At 35.8% G+C, this 26022-nt stretch overlaps 1 protein-coding gene across 6 annotated transcripts in view; it reads left to right on the plus strand.

The window, feature by feature from the left end:
* Nucleotides 1-26022, plus strand: part of ULK4 (unc-51 like kinase 4) — a 241692-nt gene that overhangs the window by 71894 nt on the left and 143776 nt on the right. For 5 of the 6 annotated variants that reach the window (XR_011737700.1, XM_065831136.2, XM_065831135.2 and 2 more), the window contains 8 exons: nt 4068-4195; nt 6929-7062; nt 11612-11733; nt 12058-12114; nt 13804-13855; nt 13947-14041; nt 23180-23231; nt 23331-23475. Coding sequence is in view for 5 of the 6 variants with exons in the window: in XM_065831136.2 (XP_065687208.1) it covers nt 4068-4195; nt 6929-7062; nt 11612-11733; nt 12058-12114; nt 13804-13855; nt 13947-14041; nt 23180-23231; nt 23331-23475 (785 nt within the window). In the remaining variant the exon portion in view is untranslated. The remainder of the gene's footprint in view (nt 1-4067; nt 4196-6928; nt 7063-11611; nt 11734-12057; nt 12115-13803; nt 13856-13946; nt 14042-23179; nt 23232-23330; nt 23476-26022) is intronic. The other variant, XM_071804862.1, reaches the window with a different exon arrangement.

The following is a 26022-nucleotide window of genomic DNA, read 5'->3' on the forward strand; positions in this document are numbered from 1 at the left end:
GCAGATAATCCTGCTCCTGAACTGAACTGCCAGGTGCTATCACATTACATGGAATAATAATATTTTATTGCTGGAAACTGTATTTAATAATCCGTGCACTTTTCAATATTCCGTGAACATGACATACAAGTCCACCTTAGTGAGAGAAGGGAAAAGAGAAGTGGATTGTGTTGGACTGGAGATTATTTTGCCCTCTGTAGAATTCTTGTATACTATAGCTTCAGAGACAGAAGGACCTCAGTGTTATACAAAAGGTAGTGACACAGTTGTGACTATCTTTTTAATATAGATGTAAACCAACATATTAAAAGATACTTGAAGTAATACATTCAAAATGGAGATAATTTAGCCTCGTGTATTTTATCTGGAAACTCCCTTAGCAGATAAGACTTAAGGCTGCCCTTGTTTTCTGCTCCTTTCAAGAACAGCAATAAAACAAGTTATAAAATAAAAGCCAGAAGGCAAAGGGAAAATGCAATTCTGTGTTCATCTATGCTAGTATAAATCGTCTGAGAACTGCAATAGCTAAAGGTACTGGGTTTTGTCCCTCTCTGATACAGAGCCTTTCTATTTCAGCTTTTTGTCTTAGAAACAAACAAACAAAAAAACCCCTGAAATGATGTTTTTATAATTAGGCGTGGAAAAAGAACTCTAAATCTTTGACACACTATAGCAGTGGATAAAAAAAAATGCTAATTACTTTCAACTTGGTGTCGAGATTCACCTTTGAATGAGTGAAAACACGTCATGTAACTTTCTGAATGGAGTTAGTTTTTTCCAGAGGTCCAATAACGGGGTTGGGCTTTTTCAAATTTGTTTGTTTGTCTCAAGTACTAATAAGTAAAATTATTCATATAGTTAAAGCAGTACATTGTCACAACTGCGTTGTTTCCTTGCTTCCCTGCACCACTGGCCATAGTCTCTTTTTATCTGTCATATCCAACTATCGCACTGAAAAAAAAAATATTATAAATGTTGTCCTAATTTTTCAGTTGCTTTTTGCAATTCTTTGACTTTTACCTGAATGTGGATGAGTAGCTACCTCTGATATTGATGGTTTTGTCAATATCAATATGAATTAAGAAAAAGATATGTCTATAACAAAATCTTTGTAACTCGACTTATAATATTATGGAGGCATTTGCAATGCATAGAAAGGGAATCTGAAAATACACAACAATACAACAAATGATTGCTATCACAGCTTCAGCTATCGTACAGTGAAACAGTGGTTTAACTCTTTTCCCCTTCTGTAGCCAATTCAAAATCATCATTGCTTTTTGTGATTTGTTTTGAACTTGCTTTGCAGTATTACTAAGAGTACCCAACATAAAATCAAGATCTTGTTGCAGCTGACAGTGCACTCACTTGCCATGAAGAGTGTCCTTACCCTGCAGGGTCGCCATGGATACATCAAACAGTTGCAGGGGAGGGAAGAACAATATAACAGTGAAACTATTAATAATTAACGTATTAGATGGTATTTCAGCAATTTTTGGCTTTTCTGATATATTGAATTCTGCAGATCAGCAAAGATGTGCTTCAGATTTTGTTTGGATAAACTGTTGCCGTTTTGCAGTCCTCAGAGTAGCAAGAAAAGCAAATTCCAAAATGTCACGTGAATTTCTTAAGACAGATTATTAGAACATTCACAGACAAATCTGATGTAGCTGATTTTAATTGACAATGTTGGCTTAACCCATGGTAACCCCCACACGTAACACTGAAATATTCTTGCTTTGCAGAGCGTGAGGGCTAAAAATAGTCAGATGCACTTTGGGTTGTAGTTGCATATGTCTTTGTCATGGTGTCCCTGTGCTTGGTCTATCAAGTCCATTTATGTTAGCAGGCAGTATTGCATTATATATACTCTGTCAGTGAGTCTGAGGCTTTACGGGGTTTCTTAACGTAAAAACATTTTTTGTTTGTTTTGAGTAATATCATTAAAAAAGCCTCAAACCCTCACGAAACCCCACTTTGTTAAAATTTCAACCTTTGATTTTAGTTGAATGTAATTTAAGAACTTCACTGCTGCAGGTTCATACCAGAGGAGCTACAAGTCATCCTCCACGAGCTGTTGAAAGTGTTTAAAGCAGTAAATTTTACACAACTTAGGCTTATTAACTACAAGATTGAGGAGCTCTTTGGTTTCTGAAGTAAATTACAGAAATACAACCAAACAGTTCAAGAATAATGAATAACTGTTTTTCTGGGATTTCTGTAGTTCCTGTCTATGCTGACTGCTTTTGAAGACAGTGTTAAAATCGTATAAAAGTAAAATCTGATAGTTTCTTGGCCAGGTCTTACACTCGTGCTCTTTTTCCAGTCTCTGTAAAGAGGCATAGTTAATTGTGGCAAAGACTGTCTCTAATAAATTACATTCAGTGTTGATTTTCAGTTTTATGACGGTGCAGCTGCCTTTCCATTTTTCTGCCAGCAAAAGAGGGTATTTCAATAATACTCGATATGTTAAATGTGTGTCAACACAGCAGGATTTTAAACTTTGTACACAACAAGCAGGCACACACTACGCACCTCTTTAATCTATAGCATCACTCCTTTGAGAATCCAGCTCAGATGTTTGAAGGTAGTTTCTGCTGATGAGGCCATTTGTGCTCAGTCTAATTCTTGAATAGAGCCAATTGACTCAGTTTGTAAATTCTGGATCAGTTTTTCAATTCTGACCTTTTTTTTTTGAGAGAGAGAAAAATATCTGAAGTAAGGGTTTGTGTTTTCAGAACAAGCCATACTGATCAATAGCTTATCCAAAAATATCATTGCTGCCAGCAAGGTCATTTTTGGTCTTCGTAGAAGAAAAGTACAGATGACACACAGAGAAGTAGGAGATATTTTTATTTCTCAGGCCTAGAGGATACTCCGTGTGGGTTTTTTGTATTTTTCTTTTTTTTCCTTTGGTTCTTCAGGATTTACAACATATCATTGGACAGGGCATAAATGATCCTCATCTTACACTTTTTACAACTCATAATACCTAATTCTAGTAATCATAATATGAGAGCTCTTTTTTTCTTCCCCTGATTCTCAGCCTTATTCCTCTGGACGCTGAAGCAGTACTCGTGAATCTCACATCTTTTCATGTCAGGCCACGTTCCAGAAACTAGAGACGAAAATCCTTTCAACATATAAGGCAAAACAAAGAGAGAGAGAGAGAGAAAAAAAAAAGCTGTGTTTTCAGAATCTGGTCAGCTAACCATTGTTAAAATTTTGAAGGGAATTGTTTTGTGGTTATTCTTTAATTTTCACTATCCTTGTTAAACTTTTTCAATTATTCTTTCATTTGGATTTACAGTAAGGAAGGAGTCAGCCAGGATCTCATAAATTGATTTTGTCATAGGAATGGAGAATGGTCAGTGGATTAGGAAAGTTGTGACTCCTTACTGCTTGCAGTTTATCCTTTTTCTTTCTTTCCAAGTCCTAATTTGGGTCATTCCTTGAAAAGATGTTCTTCAGTTCATGAAACCAAAATAAAATTAGTTCAGAGAAGTACAGAGAAGGTTGAAACAGTTTTGCCCTTGATTTGAAGCATCTGTTGTATAATTTAGGGTCTGATTTAGACATGATTGTATTCAACAAGGTGATGGTTTTAAAATTCCTGTGAATATGGGCATTAATAAGTAAACATTTAATCATATTTGTGCTGCAATATTTATGTATTTTGAAAATCCTTCAGTCTTCTTTTAAAATAACGTAATAAAATATCTTACATTTATCCTTAAGGCAAGACATTTTAAAATACAACTTCCATCATATTTTGTAGTTAATTTTATAGCATTTTGGACATAATACGTTAGATACTGTGTACTTCTTGCAGCTCTTGAGAAGATGTTCAAAGCAGCTTTGCACTGGGCCAGTCTGTCTTGGACAGAATTTATTTAGTAGTGTTTTATAGATATATATATTTTTTTTCTCTATGAGTGAAGTGAAAAACACCTTACTAATGTAGAATGCACATGAAAATGAGCAAATTTTAAATGTCTACAGTCTTAACATACAGTGCAGGTAACCTTTTTCTATAAAATAATATATTCGTATTTCTTTCCACCAAGGATTTTGTGACTACAGTTACTCGTTTACTTGAAAGTCCTTCAAATTTTATTCGAGCAAAAGCCTTTCTGCTCCTGCTACAAGTTTTCATTAATAACAGGGAGATGTTGCTACTCAGTTGTCAAGCAAGGTAAGGTGATAATGGAAAATAATTAGAGACGTAATGTTTATTTTCAAAGTCATACCTAAAATACTTACAAATGTTTGATATTTTTGAGACAATGATTTAGGATTGAACTATTTTTGCTTAATATGAATCCTTTTATTCATGAGAATATCAAGAGAAGAGTGTTCTCTTTTGCCTGGGGTTGTCAAGTGATGATTTGTGTAGAAGTTCACTGATGGCCATATCGAGCAATACAGACACTTAAGGAATTTTTTTTAACATCAAACCAGTGGGTTATTCCTCATCATATTTAAGTTATTTATAGTAACAGCTACATATTTTTTTCATGTGTTGTTGAGTGCAAGGCAGACGTGTGCGTTATATGAACTAAATAAATGTATTTCCATAGGCTTAGTTTTGCCCATTAGAGAGAACACTGAGATTCTTCAGAGAATAAGAGGAAGTGATAAACTGTTCTACGTATGACTGAGGAATTTGTCAAAGGAAAATAGAGATACTGATGCTTTCCTCTCAGAATCACAGAATGTTAGGGATTGGAAGGGACCTCGAAAGATCATCTAGTCCAATCTCCCCCACCAGAGCAGGAACACCTAGATGAGGTTACACAGGAAGGCGTTCAGGCAGGTTTGAATGTCTCCGGAGTAGGAGACTCCACAACCTCCCTGGGCAGCCTGTTCCAGTGCTCTGTCACCCTCACTGAGAAGCTGTTTCTTCTCAAATTTAAGTGGAACCTTTTGTGTTCCAGCTTCAACCCATTACCCCTTGTCCTATCATTGGTTGTTCCTGCCTACATATAGATCTGTACAATTTTCTCGAGACAATGTTTAGTTGAACAGTACTTTCAGAAAAAAAATAGCCGTGCATATTTTTAGAAAATCTTGATGTGAAAGGCAATTTTGTGATGGGAAGGACAACATGAAAAGAGAGAACTCATGAGTTTACATAAACTTTGTTTTTTTCCTCTTTCAGAATAAATGAACATACTTTGTATGCTTCTCAAATGTAATTAATGAATTGAACGTGCTTTTAAAAAATGAACTCCTTCTCCCCCTGCCCTCCAGAATAAAACCACTCATATTTAAGTCTGTTCACCCTGTTTTAAGTAAAACTTAAACAGATGTAAATATGCTTCCATATAGAATCAGATGATTGTTAAATCATGGAAGCATTTTCTTAAAGAAGGAAATCCATACAGACTTTTGGCATGTTTTTGTTTAAAGTTAAACAGCTTTGTGGAAAAATTATTTGGTTGCCTGGAAAGCCTAGAGGACTTTATACCATTTTGATGTAAAACATTCATTTTTTTGCATTAAAAACACTTTTTTAAAAGAAGTTTCTCTTTGAAGCATAATGTCAGTAGTAGTTCTCTTCTACAAGGCAAATAAAAATTCTTTGTAATTTAATACAATGTCCAGAGATTGCGAGAAAAAAAAGGGATGTCCCCATAGTCTCTGGGAACTGCAGCTGAGTATGGGCTATTGCAGAGGTGAAAAGTAGTTACTGAATGAGTCTTTTGATTTATCTCTCTGTTTGTCTCTGGAGCACAGTTCAGGAAGGATAAGGTGAGTGGTATTAATAGTATTCCATAATAATCATATATTGTTTAGAAGCTTAAACCTACAAAATGCATTCTTGGATGGTTCTTATTTCATTGAGTAAATCGACATTTTGATGAAATAAAATTTTGTGTTAGTGAGTTTTTTTGTGTATGCTCGCAGAAATTTAAATAAGCTATTTTCATACTTCTATTAAAAAAATATTGATTATAAGAAGGGTATAAGAAGGGTATCTAGAAAAAAAGGTGATACTGAAGTACCTTCTTAAAATCCACAGTGTGGATTTCATACACCAGTGACTGATGGGTCTTTGCACAGGACCCCCAGGGAGTTTGAATATGAAACAAAGATGTCAATACTATGCCCCTAAAGGGAAGCCTCGCCCTTCTGTCTATTCAAATGAACATTTTAAAATATTGCCTGGAGCATTCTGTTATAGGTGTATTACTAAAGCAATCTCTTGTAAGTTAGCCAGTGGTTAATAAATCAATTACCGTAGTTTACCATGAGAAATGTCATTCTGCAGAATGACATAGCTACACAGCACTCATCAATTAGAATGTAAGCATTGAGTTTGTCTTTAGAAATCTTGAACACCAGACTTCTAGAGAAGGGATGTAAGGCTCGTTTGGACTTTTATCTCTTTCAATATGACCATTCTAACTAGTGCTAACATTTTGATAGGCTGTAGTATGATTTATGTAGTGCGATTTTTCTTGACTGAAAGGTTGATCTATTGTTACATTGACTTAAATTATTCTTGCTTTTGGAATTCTTACATGATGAAAATGACTGTCTTTAGACTTTTGCTCATATTGTGCGTATTGGTCATATATTTCAAAATAAAGTGGATTTTAAAATTAGTCTCTACCTAAGCCTGCAGAGAGATTTGCTTCTTGTGTTAGCATCATATATATACATTTAAACAAGTAAGGCTGCACTTACAGTAGCTTAAGCGTTTCTTTGTTCTTTTTCCTTCACATAATCATTTGTGTTATTTTAAAAATTGATTTATTTGGAAGGGAAAGTCTAACATTTCAACAAAATTACAGAGCCTAAACTAATGTATCATCTTGATTATAACGACAGATACTAGAAATGTCTGGTTCAGTAGTATTTTTGACATGTAGTGTCATTTTTTTGTTATGAGAGGTAATGTTTTGTGCTTGCTTAAATGTAGACTCGTGATGTATATTGAAAGAGACAGCGGAAAGACCACACCAGGAAAAGAGCAGCAAGGCGGCAGTGACTACCTGTCAAAATGCCTGGATCTTCTCATCTATCACATTGTGCGGGAGCTGCCTGGAATTCTAGGTAAATTCAGTTGGTTAACTGAACAAATCTTACCTTTGCTTACTCCCTTGAGAAACAAATACCCCCTGACCTATACAAGTGGACACCTGTATTGTCTTATTACATAAAGTTTGCATGATGTCAGCTTCATGAAGTTCTTTTCTTATGTCATGATCAGATATTTTGTACTGGAATGCATGATTTCCTTTATTATTTTGTATGTGTTGAATGGTAAGCCACATCAAGTCAGTCTAGAATGAGGCCCAAATGTACAAGAAGCTTTATCAGTGTTCTAAAGATGTTCTAAAGATATTCCAAACATTGAAAAACCTGAGAGCAAATTTTCTTTGTAAAGCACAATGCTAGTGGGCGTGCAACAGTGCATATGCGTGAGTACATTTTAATCACTGGAAGTTATATGTTGAATATTTGCTTCAGGCAATTTTTCTGGAATTTTTCAGCCTAGATACTTCGGTTGTTTTAGGTGTCTGAAACTGATTTGCTCATGCATAAGAAAAGATGGAAAGATTTGCTCTGATACAACATAAGTGCTACCTCAGCCCATCCCTTCTATTTAGGATTAAGTACTTGAAGTTTCAGCAAAATACCTTTTGTGCCACGGACATGCATTTGGACAACTTTATTAATACCTACTCAAATTTCACTAGTATTTGAGCCTTGCATGCTAAAAAGCCACTTGGAACTTTGTGCTGTTCATATCTGTTCAAACAGAAATCTGCTTGGGTATAGCAGCTGAAATCCTTTGTCATTGTAGAATCAAAGAGCAGTTTCTGTTTGAAAGGACCTTCAAGGGTCATCTAGTCCAACCCCCCTGCAATGAGCAGGGACATCTGCAACTAGATCAGGTTGCTCAGAGCCCAGTCCAGCCTGGCCTTGAATGTCTCCAGGGATGGGGCATCTACCACCTCTCTGGGAAATGTGTTCCAGTGTTTTACCACCCTAATTGTAAACATTTTCTTCCTCATATTTAACCTGAATCTCCCTTCTTTTAGGTTAAAACCCTTAACACTTGTCCTGTCATAACAGGCCCTGCTCAAAAGTCTGTCCCCACCTTTCTTACAGGCCCCTTCTAAGTACTGATAGGCAGCCATAAGGTCTCCCTAGAGCCTTTTCTTCTCCAGGCTGAACAACCCCAATTCTCTCAGCCTGTCCTCATAGGAGAGGTGTTCTGATCAGAGCTCTGATCATTTTTGTGGCCTCCTCTGACCCCTCTCCAACAGGTCCATTTCTTTCCTGTACTGAGGGCTCCAGAGCTCCAGAGCTGGATGGAGGACTCCAAGTGGGGTCTCACCAGAGCAGAGCAGAGGGGCAGAATCACCTCCCTTGGCCTGCTGGCCACACTCCTTTTGATGCAGCCCGAGATACAATTGGCTGTCTGGGCTGCAAGCGCGCACTCTTGTCCGATCTTTCACCCACCAGTACTCCCAAGTCTTTCTCCACAGGGCTGCTCTCAGTGCTCTAACTTGTCATAATGGGATGAGGTACAGCGGAAGAGGGGACTTGCAGAAGGGACAGTGAAAGGAATGTGTGAAAATAGGACAAAACCTGCAAATTGCAGGGCATGGTTTGGACTCGCTGGGCAACCAGAGAAGAAACTGGAGTAGAAAGAAATTAGTTTGAGGGTCTGGGGATTCAGTCAAGAGAAGGCGATGAAACAGGATGCAAATTTTGGCAATTTGTACAAAAGTAATAGATAAAATCTTGAAAAATGAAGGAGGAAGTGTTGGTGAAATTTGAACATAGGGTTGATATTGAATAAAAGAAATATCACAGGAATTACCCTAGATGAGTAAGAACAGTGGGATTGTCTTTCCTGGAAAAAACTGTACTGTATGTTATATGAGCAAAGATGATATTTTTGTTTAAAAAAGTTAATTAGTAATGAGTGACAGAAGAAAAGAAAGAAGAAAAGGAAGAGAGTTAGGGAGGAAAGGGAAGAAGGAGGAAGGGAAGTGGGAGGAGGTTGGAAAGAGGAAGCAAAGAGCAGAGGACAGTAGGAAGAAAAGGAAGGAAAGAGGAGGCAGGGAGGAGAAGGGAAGGAACTGACTGGAGGGAAGGATCGAGGAGGAGAAGGGATGGAGTAAGAGAAGATGAGGGAAGGATGGAGGGAAGAAGAGAGGGAAGGAAGGAAGGAAGGAAGGAAGGAAGGAAGGAAGGAAGGAAGGAAGGACGGACAAAGTATGAGTGGTGGAGTGGTGTGTCCAGTCTGAATCATCATTAAAATTCTTATTAAAACTTCTGGTGGGTGACATCTGCCACAGAATAGAGTAAGAAAGCTAAATAGGAATACCGGCGAGGAAATGCTATGAAAATGCTATGAATATTCAAGAAAAGAAAGGGACCAAAACCAAGCCTGCTGGTACATGCTTTGTCATTAAATGATGAAACTTTATTTTTCATGAACTTATTTTCTGGTGAGATGATACCAAATTTATTTTTTGTCTCTACATTATCACTAGAACATTGAAAATTAAATGGTAGCACTGCAAAGGTCAGTAGACCTAAATGTCATGCTGCTATTTTTAAAAGAAACTTCAGTTCCTATGACAATGCAATTTTTGCCTTGCTGCAAATACTTGATCTCATTTTTCTAACTAAATATCAAGTTGGCATGTTGGCTGTATTTCAGGATTTGGATGTCTCAGACTGTAAATGTTTGAGGCAGAAATTCACCTCCTGTGGCCCCTATGTACTATATGCAACTAATATAGTAGGCCCTGATATTTCTTCAAAAACCTGGAAGTACCATGTGTCAAATATATAGTTACTATCATTATATGCATAATACATCAATTGCTTTAGTATGTATTCTGCTGGGTGTTTTTTACTACTGATGTACAATTTCAATGCGCTATTGACAACTGGTATATCAAGCATAATTTTTACACTTTGCTTTTCTTTCCAAGCCAGATTTGTGTTGTGTTTTTTATTAAGATATCTGTCCGTATTTGTCCCCATTTGTCAGAAGGCTTTTTCTTTTTACTGTAGGATGACAGAGGAACATGTTGTGCTTGAGGAGGCAAAAGCTATGGGGTCCCAAGAAAAAAAACAGATTTGCAAACTGAAACAGTTAAAAGCAATATAACTGTTGATTTAGAATTAATCCTAGCTGGCTTTTTAAGTATGCATTCATGTAAGCTCTTTACTGATCCCGTCTTCTTCCACCAGGTGTAGCTATAAACCTAGAGAGAGAGTAGACTGTTCAGTAAATTATTTGTTTAATTACAGTATTGTGAGTAATTCAAAACAAAAATGTGTTGATGAAAAAACAATATTTTGGTTTATGTATTTCGAGAGTTTTGAGTGGTGCTTTCTTTTTCTTGAGCAGTATGTTATAGAACAAGTCTAATTTTTAAGGCCAGGCATTTTTACAACCTGCTTTATTGCCAGGCTCTGTCATTTCTGCTTATGTTGAAAATTGAGCTCCATGGGAGCAGAAGAAAAGCATTGGTATTATTCATCATGAATAAGCTCTGTGACTTACTCTGAAAGGAAGGGCCTTTTCTGGCATGAAAATCATATGAAATACCAAATCCTGTCCTTTGTTTAATGTCTATGTCATTTCCCTTTTACAGTTTGTGCAAGTCTTTCGTTAGGGAAAAAAGTATAGTTAGGTGTTCCTTCACGACAGGATTTGGCTTTCAATATTTTCAGGCTATAGGGGCAGAATTTTCCTTCTTCGCATATGAGCTGTGAATTTTTCTTGCTGTTCTTTATCACATGCAGAAGAGGTCTTGCTTTTCTGTGACAATAGTTAATGGAACACAAATTTAGAATAATGTTCCTTGATTCTTATGCATCTCTTCTGAAGTTTGAAGTATAATTTTCACTATTACAATTATAATTTTACTCCCTCATTATTGTGTCTGAGGTTTGTTATGGAGGCAACTAAGTTCTCTCATTGACCTGCTACCTCTTTTATGAGAACATGAGAATTCCTGTTGCTTTAGGTCACTTGTTAAACTTCTGTATGAGAATGTGTGTGTGCATGTCTGGTGGAGGATCTTTTGGAAGGGGGTTGAGGATGTTAGTTTCTTTCTTGAAGTGGTATCATGCTGCAGGAAAAACATTCTACTTGAGCTATGTCACCCAGTAATCATGGGGAATTCAGCTCTTGGTCCCCTGGAGGCCATGAGAATTTTCCTTTTTATTTCACTGGAATTAGAATTGCATCCGTAGAATTTCAAGAGTATAAGCCCATGCATATGTAGCCACCTAAAGCCAGTACGAGTCCACACCACCAAGAGGAGTAATTTCATCTTTGCTTCTATGCCTGCCTTGTGTTTCTCTCTTTGCTGTTCTGCCAGAGGTCACATTTGCATGCCTGTCCCTGTAGCCAGAGCAGGAAATTGCCGTGGCTAGGAAGGAGCTAGGAAAGAAAAGTGCTGGATCAGCCTGATATATCGTGCAGTCACATGAATACTACTTTTGGCAGGAGGGAGAAGACAGGATTGAGCAGAGGATACTGGAACAGAGATGTTTTATGTGTCATTGTTGTTGTTTAGTAAACCCATTATGTTAGATCAGTCTGAAATCTTCTTTTCTGTAGGTGACATTCTTGCTGCCTTAACTAATGTCTCTGGACGTAAACACCCATCAACAGTTCAGGCCAAACAGCTGAAGATGTGCCTTCCTATGATGTCTGTAGTGCTTCATCTTGTGACATCCCAGGTAGAATTTTTTTTTTCCCAAAAAATTGTTAAACAATGGACAAACTCTTGCAGTTTCCCAGAATCTAATTTTTGCTGATCATGGTCAGAATGGATAAAATAGACTTTTTATTAATGTGGAGTTAAGTTGATGAGTATTCTGGCTATGTAGCAGCATTAAAGATGTAAGCCTTATTTTTGTACCTTGTAAGACAACTCTAATGATAGAAACAAACACGTATTTTGTCCTCTTTTTTTATCATCACTGTGAAAACATATTTTACTTTTTCTGGTCGTAATATGTGTATTTAATGTAATTTTTTCAACTTTTGCTATATTCAAATAGGTATTTCGTCCCCAGATAGTCACAGAGGAATTTCTTTTCAATTATGGGACCTTACTTGTGAGTATAACCATCTAAGTTAAAAGTAGTTTAGAAAACCAACATATGCATAAAATTTTGGAAATTATTTTAATGTAACAAATTTAAATTAAGTTTATAAATTGGAGAGAGAACTACAAAACTTTGTATATAGTCAGACAATATAAAATTTGAATCCATTTTACATAATGGTGTTATGATATGGCTAATGTAATTACTTCTGGAAGAGTAACTGTCCATTTTACCAGGTAACAGTCTACTCTGGAATTTTGTGTTTCACAACATTCCCACTGACATCTATAATGGGACATTTGATCATCCACTTGTATGTTTTCGAAGTACTGTGCTATAATTGAGGCCTCTAAGACTTTTCTTACTCTTAACAGTAAGAAATGAGTAGGAGCAGAAACATGTGTGCTTGGTATCTGGAAGAAAAAGAATAGTTATTTTCCTGTAACTGTTGTTCATTGAGATTTTTTTTTTTTTTGCTGCTTTGAAGTTATTTCCATCATCACTGTAATTTTCAGTAGTGTTGTCCAAAGAAATTGAGAGGGAGTTGGGACAGTCTCCCTTTCATGTTTTCAGCTGCAAACAGAAATACACAGGACATGCTCTGCTCCAAAGGCACAGCTAATAGTAGACTCCCAGTCGGGTGCACAGGGCACAGACTCTCCTATAGCAGAACACACGCACCATTCCTCTCCATTGCTTAAAAACATCCAGATGGGGTTTTTTTGGTATAAATACATCTTCTTCTTGTGCTTCTAATATAAAATTAAGGAAATAAGCATTAGTAGCCAGAACAATTTTTGTACCACCTATATAGATTTTTCCACATTGGTCATAAGACTATGATTAGGTGTGAAACTGTCAGAAATGAGCAAACCAAGTCATTTACTCTCTTCCAAAACAAGTTAATTAGATAATGACTAGTAATTTTCTTCAAATGATCAGGAAGACAAAATAACTTTTTTAACAGAAGCAGTTGATTTTTATGAGACACATTTAAATTATGAAGTATTTACTTAGTTTCTAAGTGTGTTTTCCCTTAGAGAAGAATCCTTTAAATGTTTCATACATACTGAGAAAAAGATAGCCCATGTGGACACTTAGGCCAATTTAAGATATAATGACAAAGATATTTAAGGTACAATGACAAAAAATGGTGACTGATTTCAGTGATTTTTAATAGGAGATTATGCATTTTTGTATGTTCTCCAATGTATAACTGTGTCTCTAGTGTGTGTGGTGTGCATGGAGATCAAAAACATGGTACAACTAAACGAAAATTGCGTTTCCTGGAGGGTCTTTGTCTTCTTCATGAGTTATTTTAACATAGTCATATGCGAGGTAGTTCAAAGTCTTCTAAGAAATTACAGTTTTCCGTTAACAATAAAGGTATTTAATTACAGTCTATTTAGCTGAAAATGTTATCACTCCTGACACTAGTCAGAGTAATAGTCCTTACTGTACTCGAAGTAAGTATCCAGCGGCATTACAGTCTTGCAAAATTACATTGTAACAGCTTGATCATTAATGCTTTCAGTCCTTAATATCTTAATTATTATGACAGTGTTTTGTGATGTAGGTACATTAACATTTTGTATTTGCACAGTCCCTTAAAGAATGTCATGTGGTAATTATTCAGTGATTATGCTCCTTAGCTTTTCTTTCTAAAGTGTTTTAATATACATGCCTCTTCTTCTGTAGAATTTTATCAAATCAATAGATTCAGGAGAAACAAACTTGGATGGAGCAATAGGTAAGGTTAACCTATGTTATTGCTGTAATGTTATAAGCAGGCATTATAACTGTTGCATTTTACAAAGAAATACAATGATTTTTACTAATAGGGCAAGCTGCATCAGAAGAATTGATTAAGACTACTTTATCAACCTTTGAAGCAATAACACAGCATCCTGTCTTGTTGACAATCTATCGCTTGACCGTAAGTCTGGCAACAAATTAAATAATTGCAGGCTAATTGGCCTAATTCCATTGATAATAGAATGTTTTAAAGTTTCATAAACTGTTTCAATGATGGCTTAAAATGTATTGTGGTTCTATTTGACAGGAAAATTCCTTATTGTTTATAGAGATATTTAATTTTCAAAGAAGCAGCAATGCATTTAGGCTCTGTTTACTGTATTTAGTTGAAAAGTTACAAGGAGAAAGAGAAAGGCTTAGAGTTTAGAAATAACAGTTCTTAAGATGATTTTCATGTGAATATAACACTTGATTCTGTAAGTCTTTCTTCAGCCTCCGAGCAAGTGTGTTGCTGTATATTAGTTAAAATTTTACCACTTCATTTGTCGTTATGCTTTTAATGTAGCTTGGAAAGACCACCTGTGAGGGCTGACAATCCCATTCCATCAATACTCTTTCTGATGAGATCATCGTCAAGAGTACTAGTTTATAGGAGTTATGGTGGGGTTTTTGTTCAACAGGTTGCTGACGAAAAATTGCATTACAATTACCAAACCCACATAATATAAACTTCCTACATCACTAACGATTTGTTTTCTTTGAAGTCTTTTGTTAAATGATTTACTTGGAGCTAAACTAGCTGAAACCAGAGAGGTTATGTTGTGAAATAGTGGTCACTAAATCAGTAGGCTGGAATGTTTGAATCAGTGATTGACAAATCATTGTAACCTGTACAAGTGCATTATTGTGCCTGAATTCCTACCAAAAGTATAAACCATCATACATGCTGGGGTGACCATTTAATTTGAACTGAAATGTATATGTTTGTATTGGAATTAGGTTAAGGGCACATACAATATAGGACTTAAATCACGAAAGGAATTGGCAAATTGATAAATTCGTAAGAATGAGTGATCTTAGGGATTGTGCTAGATAAGAATGGGTGGTCTTAGAAATTGTTTTTAGAAGTTGGATCTTATTTGGTGTGTGTGATAGTTGAGTATTTAGATGGTAAAACCTTAGTAAGTGAAAATATTAAAATAAAAAATATAAATAGGAATTAAAATAATTTAATGTTTATTTTCACTAGTGCTCACAAAAGAGTACTATTCAAGAAAATGGTCCTTATGCACAAAAATCTAACCAATTAATAGTCAGAAGGAAAATAGTAGGGAACTAAACAGTTCAAATCACTTTAATATGGCAAATGATATTCTAGAAAAGAAATACGAATGTAGGCGTATAGCTATTGGTATTTCCTTACATGCCTGTCAACCTGTAAGTCATTGTATTATGACTGTATCATTCTAGAATCACCTCAGTTTTAAAAAATAATTGTTTTAATTTTGTGTGTTATCAGCGAGTCTTATATTGACAGAAATATGTTCCATTTTTTAGGGAGGTCCACCAACATTTACTGAAATTGCAACACCTTGTATCAGCACATTAAATAAAAATTCCCCCAGCTGTTTAAACTTTAATGACCTTGGGTTTTTCCCCTGAAAAAATAGCACCAAGGAGACAGCTCCCCTTCACAACCCTTTCTCCCTTGCTCCTATCCCCAAATTCAGCAGAACATTATACTGAAGCCAGGGATTGACTATCCCACTCTCTTTTAAGCAGCCCCAGGCTACCAGTAGTTGAGTTTTATTCAAGTATCTAAAATTCTGGGAAATAGTTTACATCTTCAGATATGTTGAAAGTTTTAGGTGTTTCTTTAAAATCCATCTGAAAGTGATTTTTTATTTTTTTTTAAATTTTTATTTTTTAGAAAATAAAATCTATTACTTCACTTGCTCATTTTCGTAAGTAACAGTTCTTCCTAATTATAAAAGAGACCTCCTGACACTCTGCAAATAGCCATTCACACACAAAATAAAGTGGAGAAATTGCCTTGTATTTGGTATGTTAATTTCAAGAAATTGTCCACTCTAATTAATAATTTCTAACCACATCTGCCACTAGTGGTACAAACAGTAATTAGTTTAATACTATTTACGAAGTCTAGTGTGCTAATTATACTTGAATGTACAGCATACATTACTTTAGCGGAAAGTGGTACTTCATCTTCTGTGATGCATACAGAATATTTTTAGAATTGCTGTTACTCAAGGGATATCTTCTAATTGCTGCTCGCTGAGCATGACTAGAATCTATGAATATAAATGTCAGCACCCAGCAGAACTTGGTGCTTTTTTAGAAAGTTGAAGCAAGACATGTTCAACCTTCCAGATCGATATTTAAGTATAACACTGGTTAACAGGAAATTCTCTTACTGGGGAGAAATGTGTATCGTAGGCTGGTCTCTGAAGCCTGGGTTGCTCATTTAGGCAAAGTTGGTTACAAACAGCATTTAATGGAGGGGGCGTGGGGAATGCCAAAACCTTCTTGAGAGGATACATTTTTTCCATTACAACTGTGACATTGCTTTGAAGTTTCTAATCAGAAATTAAATGCATTTCTAATAAAGTTTAATGAATTTAGTAAAAAGTGAGCCTGTATTAATCAAGCGGAACCACTAAGATTTTCAGTTCAGTTCTGTTTTTATTTTAGCTGCAATGGAAATTATGTAAGTTAATAGGAATTTAAGAGCAACATTTCAGGTTCTTTTCCACTTTGAGAAGTAAATAATTGCTTATTCTGGGTTTTGGTTCATGTTTTATTTACCTTTATATTTGTACCTCGAACAAGGAAAATTGAATTAATTGATTTTTTTATTATCAAATTTCTGATTGTCATCAACCTGAAGTTGGTTATTGAGGAGATTCATTTCCATGGGCACCGATTGTATTATATATTGCTAAGTATGAAAAAGTTAAGGGAAATTAATTGAAAGTGCTCAAACAAAAGCCAGTAGTGAGTAGTAGTTTAATTTTGCATGCAACTGTGTGCTTTTTACAAGATACAAAGTAAAAGCTAACAGTAAGCGTTACTCAGCAAGTTTTGACAAACCTGTAGATTTTCAAGTCTGCAAATACGATGATGAAGGCCATCAGGACGAGTTTCTATAGGCTTGAGTGGAATATAAACCCCAGTGTCTTAAACTGACACAGGTCCAACTGCCTGTTACCGCCATATACCTTAAATGGAAATATATATATATATAAGGTTTAGATATAATTAGCTGCAATAATTCTGTGCTGACTGTATCCTTTGCATTTTTCTTTTCTCTGTTAGGTATATTTATTTGCCTGAAAAAAAAGGACATATGCTAATACAGAGCACTTTGAGCAGTGCTAAGGTTCATGATGGCAGGCAGTTCCCAAAAATGATCTGTATACTGCACAGATGATCTTTTACCCAAAGCATGCAAGTTCTTTCCTAGTTGAGGCAAAAGTTTTAAGTAGCAATTCTCCTCCTCAAGGTTTTAAAACATAGTTTTAAAAATCAGACTGAAATAAAAGCGTCCTGAACATGAGTTTCTTGATGGGAAGTCAAGGGAAAAGCAGTATGACACGGAAATCTGTTTGACAGTATGAGAGCTATTATTTTCACCAAAGATGACAACAAAAGGGCTAGAAACTTCTACAAGTGCATTTTTCTTCTCATCTTAGTCTTTTCTTGATTCAGCATCAGTGATGTTCTTCATCCAAAGGCTGTTCTGATCTAACCACTGACACCTTAATTTTGTCAGTGTAAGATGTGACTATATGTATAAGACCTATTGTTCAACATTTCTTCAATCACTTTCCCTTTTCAAGTAAATTGAAATTCTACACCCCACGTAGCTTTCTGATCATTAAGCTAATCCCCATGACATGAGATATCTTTGTGAAACCAGTTCTATACTAATAGACATATTGAGTCAGTCAGTGAGTGCTGTCTCTTCCCAGAAGCAAAAAAAAACCTCAATGAAGATTCTGAAGTTGTGAAGACTTTTCCAAAAAAAATTACAGAAATGTCATCCTTCTCCCCAATTCATTCTAACATGCATTAGATTATTTTCTCTATTACTTTCTGAGAGATTACTGCCAATATTAAAACACTGAGGAGCATGCTGTGCCTCCAGCAAATGCTTTAAGAAATTTGAAGGCAGCAGGGTCTTAATTTGATGGTCACTTTCAGCAATAACTTTGAATGTGGAATTTTAATGAGGATGAATGTCAAGGTGATGTTGGAGGTTGGGGATCTTACATGTGACTATAAAAAAGGGGTTTGGGAGCTGATGGTCTTTGATTTGGAATGCTCTGCTTTGAAAAGTGGATATGGAAGAGATATTTGTCAGTAGTTGTAGAGTCAAACGTATGCACACTGAAAGGAACCAGATACCTTTAGAAAAATCTCTGGAAGTAAAGTAATGGGCTTAGTCACTTGCAAGTTTAGATATAATAGCTACATGGAATGGATAGAGTAGTTTCTTTATGTAAGTTTAATTCCTGAATCTGTTTTTTCACTTGAGAACAGCATGGTTCACAAATGCTACTGGACCAGGCTTTAAGCCTCTTACTTTTTCTGTCTACCCAGTTTAATACCAAATGTCAAGACTTTGGCCTTAAGCACTGATTTGAAGAGCTCTGAAACTCAGTTTTAATCAAGGTAGAGATTTTTTTAGGTTGATCATGTTAACCATACTGACGTAAGTTCTGTGGCCTTGAGAAGAAGGTTAAGCTATCCATATAAACATAGCTAAAGTTGTCGGGGGTAGCAAATAAGTTTGTTTGTATGCTAGTTCATTAATACATGATGGTTGCATGTATATGTTGAATAGTTGAATTCATCCTTGCTGACTAGCACAAGTGAATGGAAGTTTAGTTCTCTGTCATCATTCTTAGGGGGTAACTCCTGCTAAATACAGATTTTAGTGTATTGGATCCTTCCACTGTGAGCCCTTGCAGTGTTATAACTGCTTTTTTAGTGGGTACTTGTGGAGCTTGGATTTTGTTTGGTAAGGGTAAGTAAAGCCGAGGCAATGTTTCTTCATTTTTAACAAAGCAGGAACATATATTTAGGGTGCAGGTCTTGTGTCTGACATCTCCTGACCAGTGGAGACAAGCAAAGAAGGACTGAAATTATAGTTTTCTCTTTCAAGCCTCCTAGTAATTGGCGAATACCTAACTACTGTGATACTGTGGCTTGTCTCTATTTCTCTTTCGAGGGTTGAAGTAAAATACAGCCTTGCAGAAGAATTTCTATAAAAATTGTGCCTTGTTTTCAAAAGATCTGTTTTTTGTAAATAATTAAATAATGTAGAAAAGTGAGTACAGTTTTTGCTGGGTGATCAGACCTCACTGGTAGAGTTTTCCTTGCAGAAATCCATGAACATTGTAGAGACAGATGTTCTGGTTCTGCATACTGTGCTTGGCTTTTCAAAGGTTCTTGACAAAGTCATGCACCAAAGATTCTTCAAATCCATCAGTGGCCCCTCCCTCTTGCCCTCTGACAGATTAACTTCTTATAACTAGTTAAAATTTACTAAGTAGAGAATAGAGATCAGATTTTAAAAATTAAGGTATATTAAAAATGGTGCCTTACACAGATCTGTCTTGCAATGTGTACTAGTGATAACTAATCCAGAAAAGAGAATGAATGAGGTGACAGAACTGAATGATGACACTAAATTATTCACACTGGTGAAAATTAAAACTGGCAGAAGAGTTGCATAAGATTTCAAGATATTGAGTTAAAGGACAGGAAAATGACAGGCAATTCAATACTAATAAATGTCAAACGACGCACAGGAGGAACATCATTCCAACTATACATATGCAGTGTCATGCTCTAAACTACTTGTAACTGTTCTGGAGATCTTTTAGCATCGTTTTTTTGTGAAAATGATAGCTTTATACTCAGCAGGAATCAGAAAGACAACTATATTATTAGAAATGACTGGTAAAAGATTAGACAAAAAAGCAGAAAACATCAGTATGCCATGGTGAGTCTACACTGCCCTCAGGCCTTGAATACTGAATGCAGTTGTGGTCATTCACACTCCAAGGGAATGAAGCTTAACAAGAAAAAGTACAGCTCAACGATGCGAGGAGTGACTAAGTAGATACGAACTTCAGCTCGGAAACAAAAGAATTGAGAATATAAAATTATGAATGGCATGGGAAAGATGAATTGGAAATAATTGTTAATGGTTTTCATAAAATTAGAGTAAATTAGTATCAAGGAAGTGCCTTTACATAAGGCATAACTGAAGTGTGGAATTCAGTGCTGTAGGAATTTCACGTGCTAAAAGTATAAATACGTTTAGGGTAGGGTTGGACTACTATATGGGAGAAGAGGCTAGTAAGCATCATTAAATACAAAAATACAGATACAACACCAGCTTAGGAAGTTTCTTAACTCAAGATTACTTTACTAGAAACCAGGGTTGTACTTTATGCTTGGTCTATTTCTCCTACTCCTTTTCTGCTCCTTTCCAATTGTCAGAAATAGGATTACCAGGTCTGAGCTACATTTTTCTTTGGTTCTATACATATGTATTATAGCTGGGAGATGTTAATGTACTGTATATGGAAGTTTCTAGTATTTCATTGCTATTTTGCGTACTGATAACAGCACAGTTGTGGCAGCATAGGCTTTGAATGCCATCATTACAGAATTATACAATGGTGGCTTTGTGCAGATAGGGATTTATCAAGAAATAGATATCAGGTGATTAAGGAGGTGGTAGAAACCCAGATAAAGTTATGATCATAATATAGTCTGTTTAGGCTTAAAGAATAATATTTTCCACTTTTTTTATGTAACCAGTCTTAGTGATAAAGAATGAAACAAGAAAAATATCTGACTACCTTCATGCATATATGGAGATTTGATTCCATGTAGATGTCAGCAGTCATTTAAAAGTAGAAAAAATGAATTCTTGTTTGAGTATTCTTCTATTTCTTTCAAGCCCTCTAGAAAATGCCAAAATTCTAATAACATGCTTTTGTATACAAAACTTACAAAACTTGTGCAGTTCACTGGTGAATTTATTAAAAAATACTTTATGTACAATTACACATCAGCATATTTCTCCTCCCTAATTACTTGTTTAGTTCATATCTTGTTTACAAATTCATGTACACATTATTAAAAAACAGTGACCCAAATGGCGTGGAGAGAAGATGAGGGTTGCAGAGTTAGGAAGTACCTGATTTAAGGTTCATGTGCAATTTAATACTTGCTTCTCCCTTCAGCATGTGCCTTCTGATATGCTCTTGCATCACAAAACAATTTTCCATAGGATTAGTGTTTCATTTAGTTGGTCTCCTCACACCAAACTGACATGAGTCAAACACCTGCGGTGGAGAATTCAATTCTAAACAGTTTGCCAAATCTGAAGTTCGTGTTAGAAAAAGGTCAGAAAAACCTATAGCAATTCTTTAAGACCTAAAGAATGACAATGACAGTTTAAAATACATTTATCTTAGAAAGACTTATGACTGGCTTCAATACATTTACTAATGTGGAAAGACTACTGTTAACACTAGATGAAAGTGAAAAAAGATTTGAAGTTTTAGAAATTGAAGTTGCATCATACTGATGCATACTGCCATCTTAATTGGTATCGGTCTGAGTCAATGCTACTGCTGAATGATTTATAACATTCTGAGTCCCTACATTCCTTCAGACAGTAGGGAGATACTTGTTTGCCTCTTCTCTCACCTTTACCACTTAAATGTGCCTCTTACTTTGAGAAGTGTTGCAATAGGTTGAATTGGTTTGGGGTTTTTCTTGGAATAAAAGACCTTAAGTACCTCACAGGTATAACTGATAAATTGCCATTTGTAGAGCAGTTTAGAAACCTGCACTGATGGAGTTTTTGGAGTGCAATGTAGTATTTTTGTTTATCTTGTTGCAATATTAACTGAAAATACCATGAAATATTTCAAAATTGTGAAGTGTTACAAAAGTCAGAGATGTAAAGGCTATTCACACATGTAAGAATAGTTCAACTTCCATAGCTCAAGCAGAGTCCTTTACCTCTTTTATTGAAAGTATGTAACAAGGGCATCTTTTGGTAGTTTTATTTAGAAGTGAGAAAAGGTAGACAAAATGAATCCCTTAATGTCAGAGATTCATTTATGAGAGACCACCAACAAGCAATGAAATTGTTGTTAATTGTAGTTATTGGTGACTAGAGACTAACTTCATTTAGTAACCTCTTTTCATGTATACTTTCAGCTTCTACTGATATTTCTTGATAGTAGCTGCATAAATCTAGAGAAATCTAGTATTAATCACTAAAAGAAATTATAACGAATTAGAAGGAATTAAAGAATTACAAGTAATTATAAGGCAGTCTTGTTACAACAAATCTTGTCCATGGTATAGTGAGAACCTACACAGTAATTTTATTTGTATAAATAAATCCAAGGAAAAGCTCTGTATCCCTGATGCATACTTAAAAATTGCAGGGCTGTCCATCAGTCTTCTCCCTAAAAACCAAAGCATGTCCTGTGTGAATAATCATATTTTACCAATGATTTAAGACTTAGTAATTCATTCTCTTCTAGAGAATTCTAATAATACACTATTTTTGTAAAATTATATATAAAAAACTGAGTTATGGCCTAGTTTCCCATAAGTTGATTTCAGATGGAACTAAGCTGACTAGTCCTGTGGCAGAGAATTAATCTGTAACAACGCACTCATGGACAATAAAGAGTTGACCAGATTATTTTTTTTTCATATTTCCAATCTTAAAACTGTAAATTTAAATTTTAATTGAAGGCTGTGCATTACCAGAATGGAATAAGTTTAAATTTTTTCAAGACTCTCTTGATATTAGAAGAAGTACATCTTTCCTGAGGTATTTTAGTTCTATGCAGGTTTATTTTAGAAGGATGTTTAATCTGAACTCTATTCGAAGATTAGTTTATGGATTAAAGCATCAGGATTAATAGATATTCTAATACGCTTCTTTCTTAATATCTTACATCTGCCCTGAATTCTGTATTTTAAATTAAAATTCATTCTCAATGAATTATGCCAGAATTACTGTTGTTTTCTATGTAAAAGTACATTACTATCTGTAACTCCGTGACAGCTTACCAGAGAAAAGTGAACTTGGCAGCTTTATAAGTGTGATTATGGATTAATTTCCATGGTTATTCATCTCTTTGGTTAAGATCTCTAGCAGTGGAATAAACAGGGATGATAATGTGTCTCTGTTCTATTTTTCCCCTATGAGTAATCTAAGCCAGATCTTTCTAATTCTCGGGTTTAGGTTGAAGACTGTATCCTCCCACCGCTAGTTTCTTTGGTCAACAGTCAGAATGGTAAGTATATGGCCACATCAAGTACAGTTTCCGTGAATTCCACATTTTGTTTTAATTAGACTTCGGTGTGGTCACATTCTTGGCACCTTTATTTTCAAGTGGAATGGAGACTCTTCAGCTTGCGGTTGATCTCAGAAACCACATCGCTGCTTTTAAGCCACGAGGTCATGGCTGAGGAGAAAGAGGAGAGCCGCCACTCAAACAGCAAGCTTCTGTCTCTCATTAGAGATTCATTGCTGCCTCAGTAAGTACATTACTCCTGCAATGGGGAATAACTTGATACTCAATCTGTTATGACAGAGTATATGTTTTAACTACCTGTTTTGTGTTAAAATAGCAAAATGAAAAGAGGAATAGCAATTAACTGTTGCCAGAATTCTTTGCCCAGTATCTCTCTTCCAGGTTTATTTAGTACTTTGTCATATACAAGACAAATGGAATTTTTGTGCCACAGTTATTTCTTATGCTGTGCCTCTGGCTGCTCTTGGAGAAAAACAAGTTTCTCCTGGCTTTTAGGCTGTGATTTAAATGCTCATCTTCTACTAATAAAGTTAGAACATTCTAGCAGCAACATCTTTTTGTCTAGTTTGGATATTGTGCCCTCATGTAAGATGATCTGAAATCATATGGAATGGCATATGACTATTAAAAAAGGAATAATACGGAATTAATTAGTCCCCCATGATCCACTCAGGGGTCATCACTTCTAAATTTCTGGCCTTTTCTGCTGCCCGAGGCAGCAGAAAAACCCGTACAGCAGACTAAATGAAACTACAGCCTGTGTATCAGATGTGGCCTCGAACTTCATTTGTATGGTTTATGGTCAAATGAGGCCTGTTAGTTCAAAATTACTTGCAGGTGAGCTTAAAGGCAGCTCTCCATGTTATGCACATGCATACTGTGAGGTGATAACATCTGTGAGTAGAAGAAAGGAAAGCATGGATGCAAGATGAGTACAGTAGTGATGAGTCATTATTTATCTTTTATATTATTCTAATAATGTTATAGTATATTTTAATATGTGGATCTCAGAAGTTAATAATTGTAAATATTTAGCTTCCCTGAGTGAGAAAATTGTTTCCGACCCCTACATTATGTAAGTGGTAGAGGGTGGAGGAATGGATGCTGGACTATGGTCGGAAGCACAGTGCCTTCCTCAAAAATGAGACTGTCACTTGCTAATTGACTGATGTTCTTACAGTTTGCAGTTCTGTCAATGCAAGATGTATAATCTTTTCTCTGTGAGAATGGGAAAGAAATCTTAGAGCTCTATAGTGAAGCTTTTTTCACACCTTTATTCACTTTATTTTTTTTCCCCGGGAGATACAGAATTTATCAATATGAATTAAAATGGAAACTGGAAATATTATTTTTAAAATAGAGTATATGCATTATTAAAAGCTGTCAGATAATTTTCTTCAGTAAAGCAGTATCTAAATCTTCTAGTGATTCAGAAAGAGTTAACTAGTTTCTGCATATTTAATACGTTACTTGAACCTGTGGTTTGAGCCCATCACTAGTAAATATGTTCACCTGTGGCAAGTAAATAATCAGTGCAAGAAGGCAGAGAGGAAACCAAAAGCAGAGGAGGGGTGGAGGATTTTCTACAGTAAAGTCGAACTCAGTTTTTACTTGGAAGCCTAAAAATGCAATCTGGAGAAGATTTTAAAATAAACTAAGAAAAGCCTAACATGGCTGATTTGGATGTCAAAAAAAGACATGAAAGGTAAGTTTTGTTCAGCAATGTTCTAAGTATGGATAAGAACATATTGATGGAAGTAGGAATGAATCCTCATATGCTCTCTACAGTTCTCAAAAAAAGCTTAATCTGAATTCAAAGGGGTCTGGCCTAAATCTAAAGAGAAGGGAGGTTTAAGATTCAGTGTAACCTAGTCATAAAGGTAATGTAAAGCTCTGTCCCAAGAAGAAGAGCTTTTGAAACTCTGAGATAGAAAGAGACAAGTAGCTTGTATTTGGAGGCTGAAGAGGTGTTTGCTGGTGTTGTTCAGTCTTTCTGTTGTTGGATAAAGGATGGGTCAGGGTGTGACTCAGCTGGTGGACAGTCACAAAAGGAGAGCAGACACACATGGGCAGTCTGTGTGTGTGGAGTGGATATTTCAACCCCTTTTGATTCTACTTTTTAAGAACTGTTGAGTATGGAAGGGAGGGACATCTGGGTTCATTGTAGTAAATGCAAGTAGTTCATTATATTTGGTAGGAATATGTATTGCTTGCATGAAGGGCTTCCAGGACCAGTGTCTACTGATATATAGTCTTTTCTTCTTTTATGAAGAAAGGGACTTTTTAATCACCAATGAGAAATAATTTTTTTAAAGAACTGGAATCTGTTATTTGCAAAGGAGATACTTCAATCACTGAAGAGATGAAGCCAGTTAGTTAATTGTGTAGATTCTCTGGTGTGCTTTGCAACTCTATGGCAGCAGATTTAAGCTAGTACATAGTAGCTATGACACATTGCCCATAGGCTATGTGCTTTTGTGGGAATGTTAGTCCCTGGGAAGGATGAAGAATGGACAGCTGGTGTGCATCACCCTCATTTTCTTAGAGTTGCCCAGATCAGAGACTGGGCTGCAAAATACCTCATCTCCTGCTTGATTTCCCTCTTGTGTAAATTGGGGTGCTGAGGTGTGGTGCTTGAGGAGAGGGGCATCTTTCTTCCAGTGAAGAACTGGCGCTCAGTAGGGTACGTGCCAACACCTGGGTGGTGGGAAGTGATCTAGATTCCTCAGTTCAGGCAGCACTAGAGATCTCAAGATGTGAAGTAAAATTC

Source organism: Patagioenas fasciata, chromosome 2 (assembly GCF_037038585.1).
Source record: "Patagioenas fasciata isolate bPatFas1 chromosome 2, bPatFas1.hap1, whole genome shotgun sequence".
Taxonomy (NCBI): Eukaryota; Metazoa; Chordata; class Aves; order Columbiformes; family Columbidae; genus Patagioenas; species Patagioenas fasciata.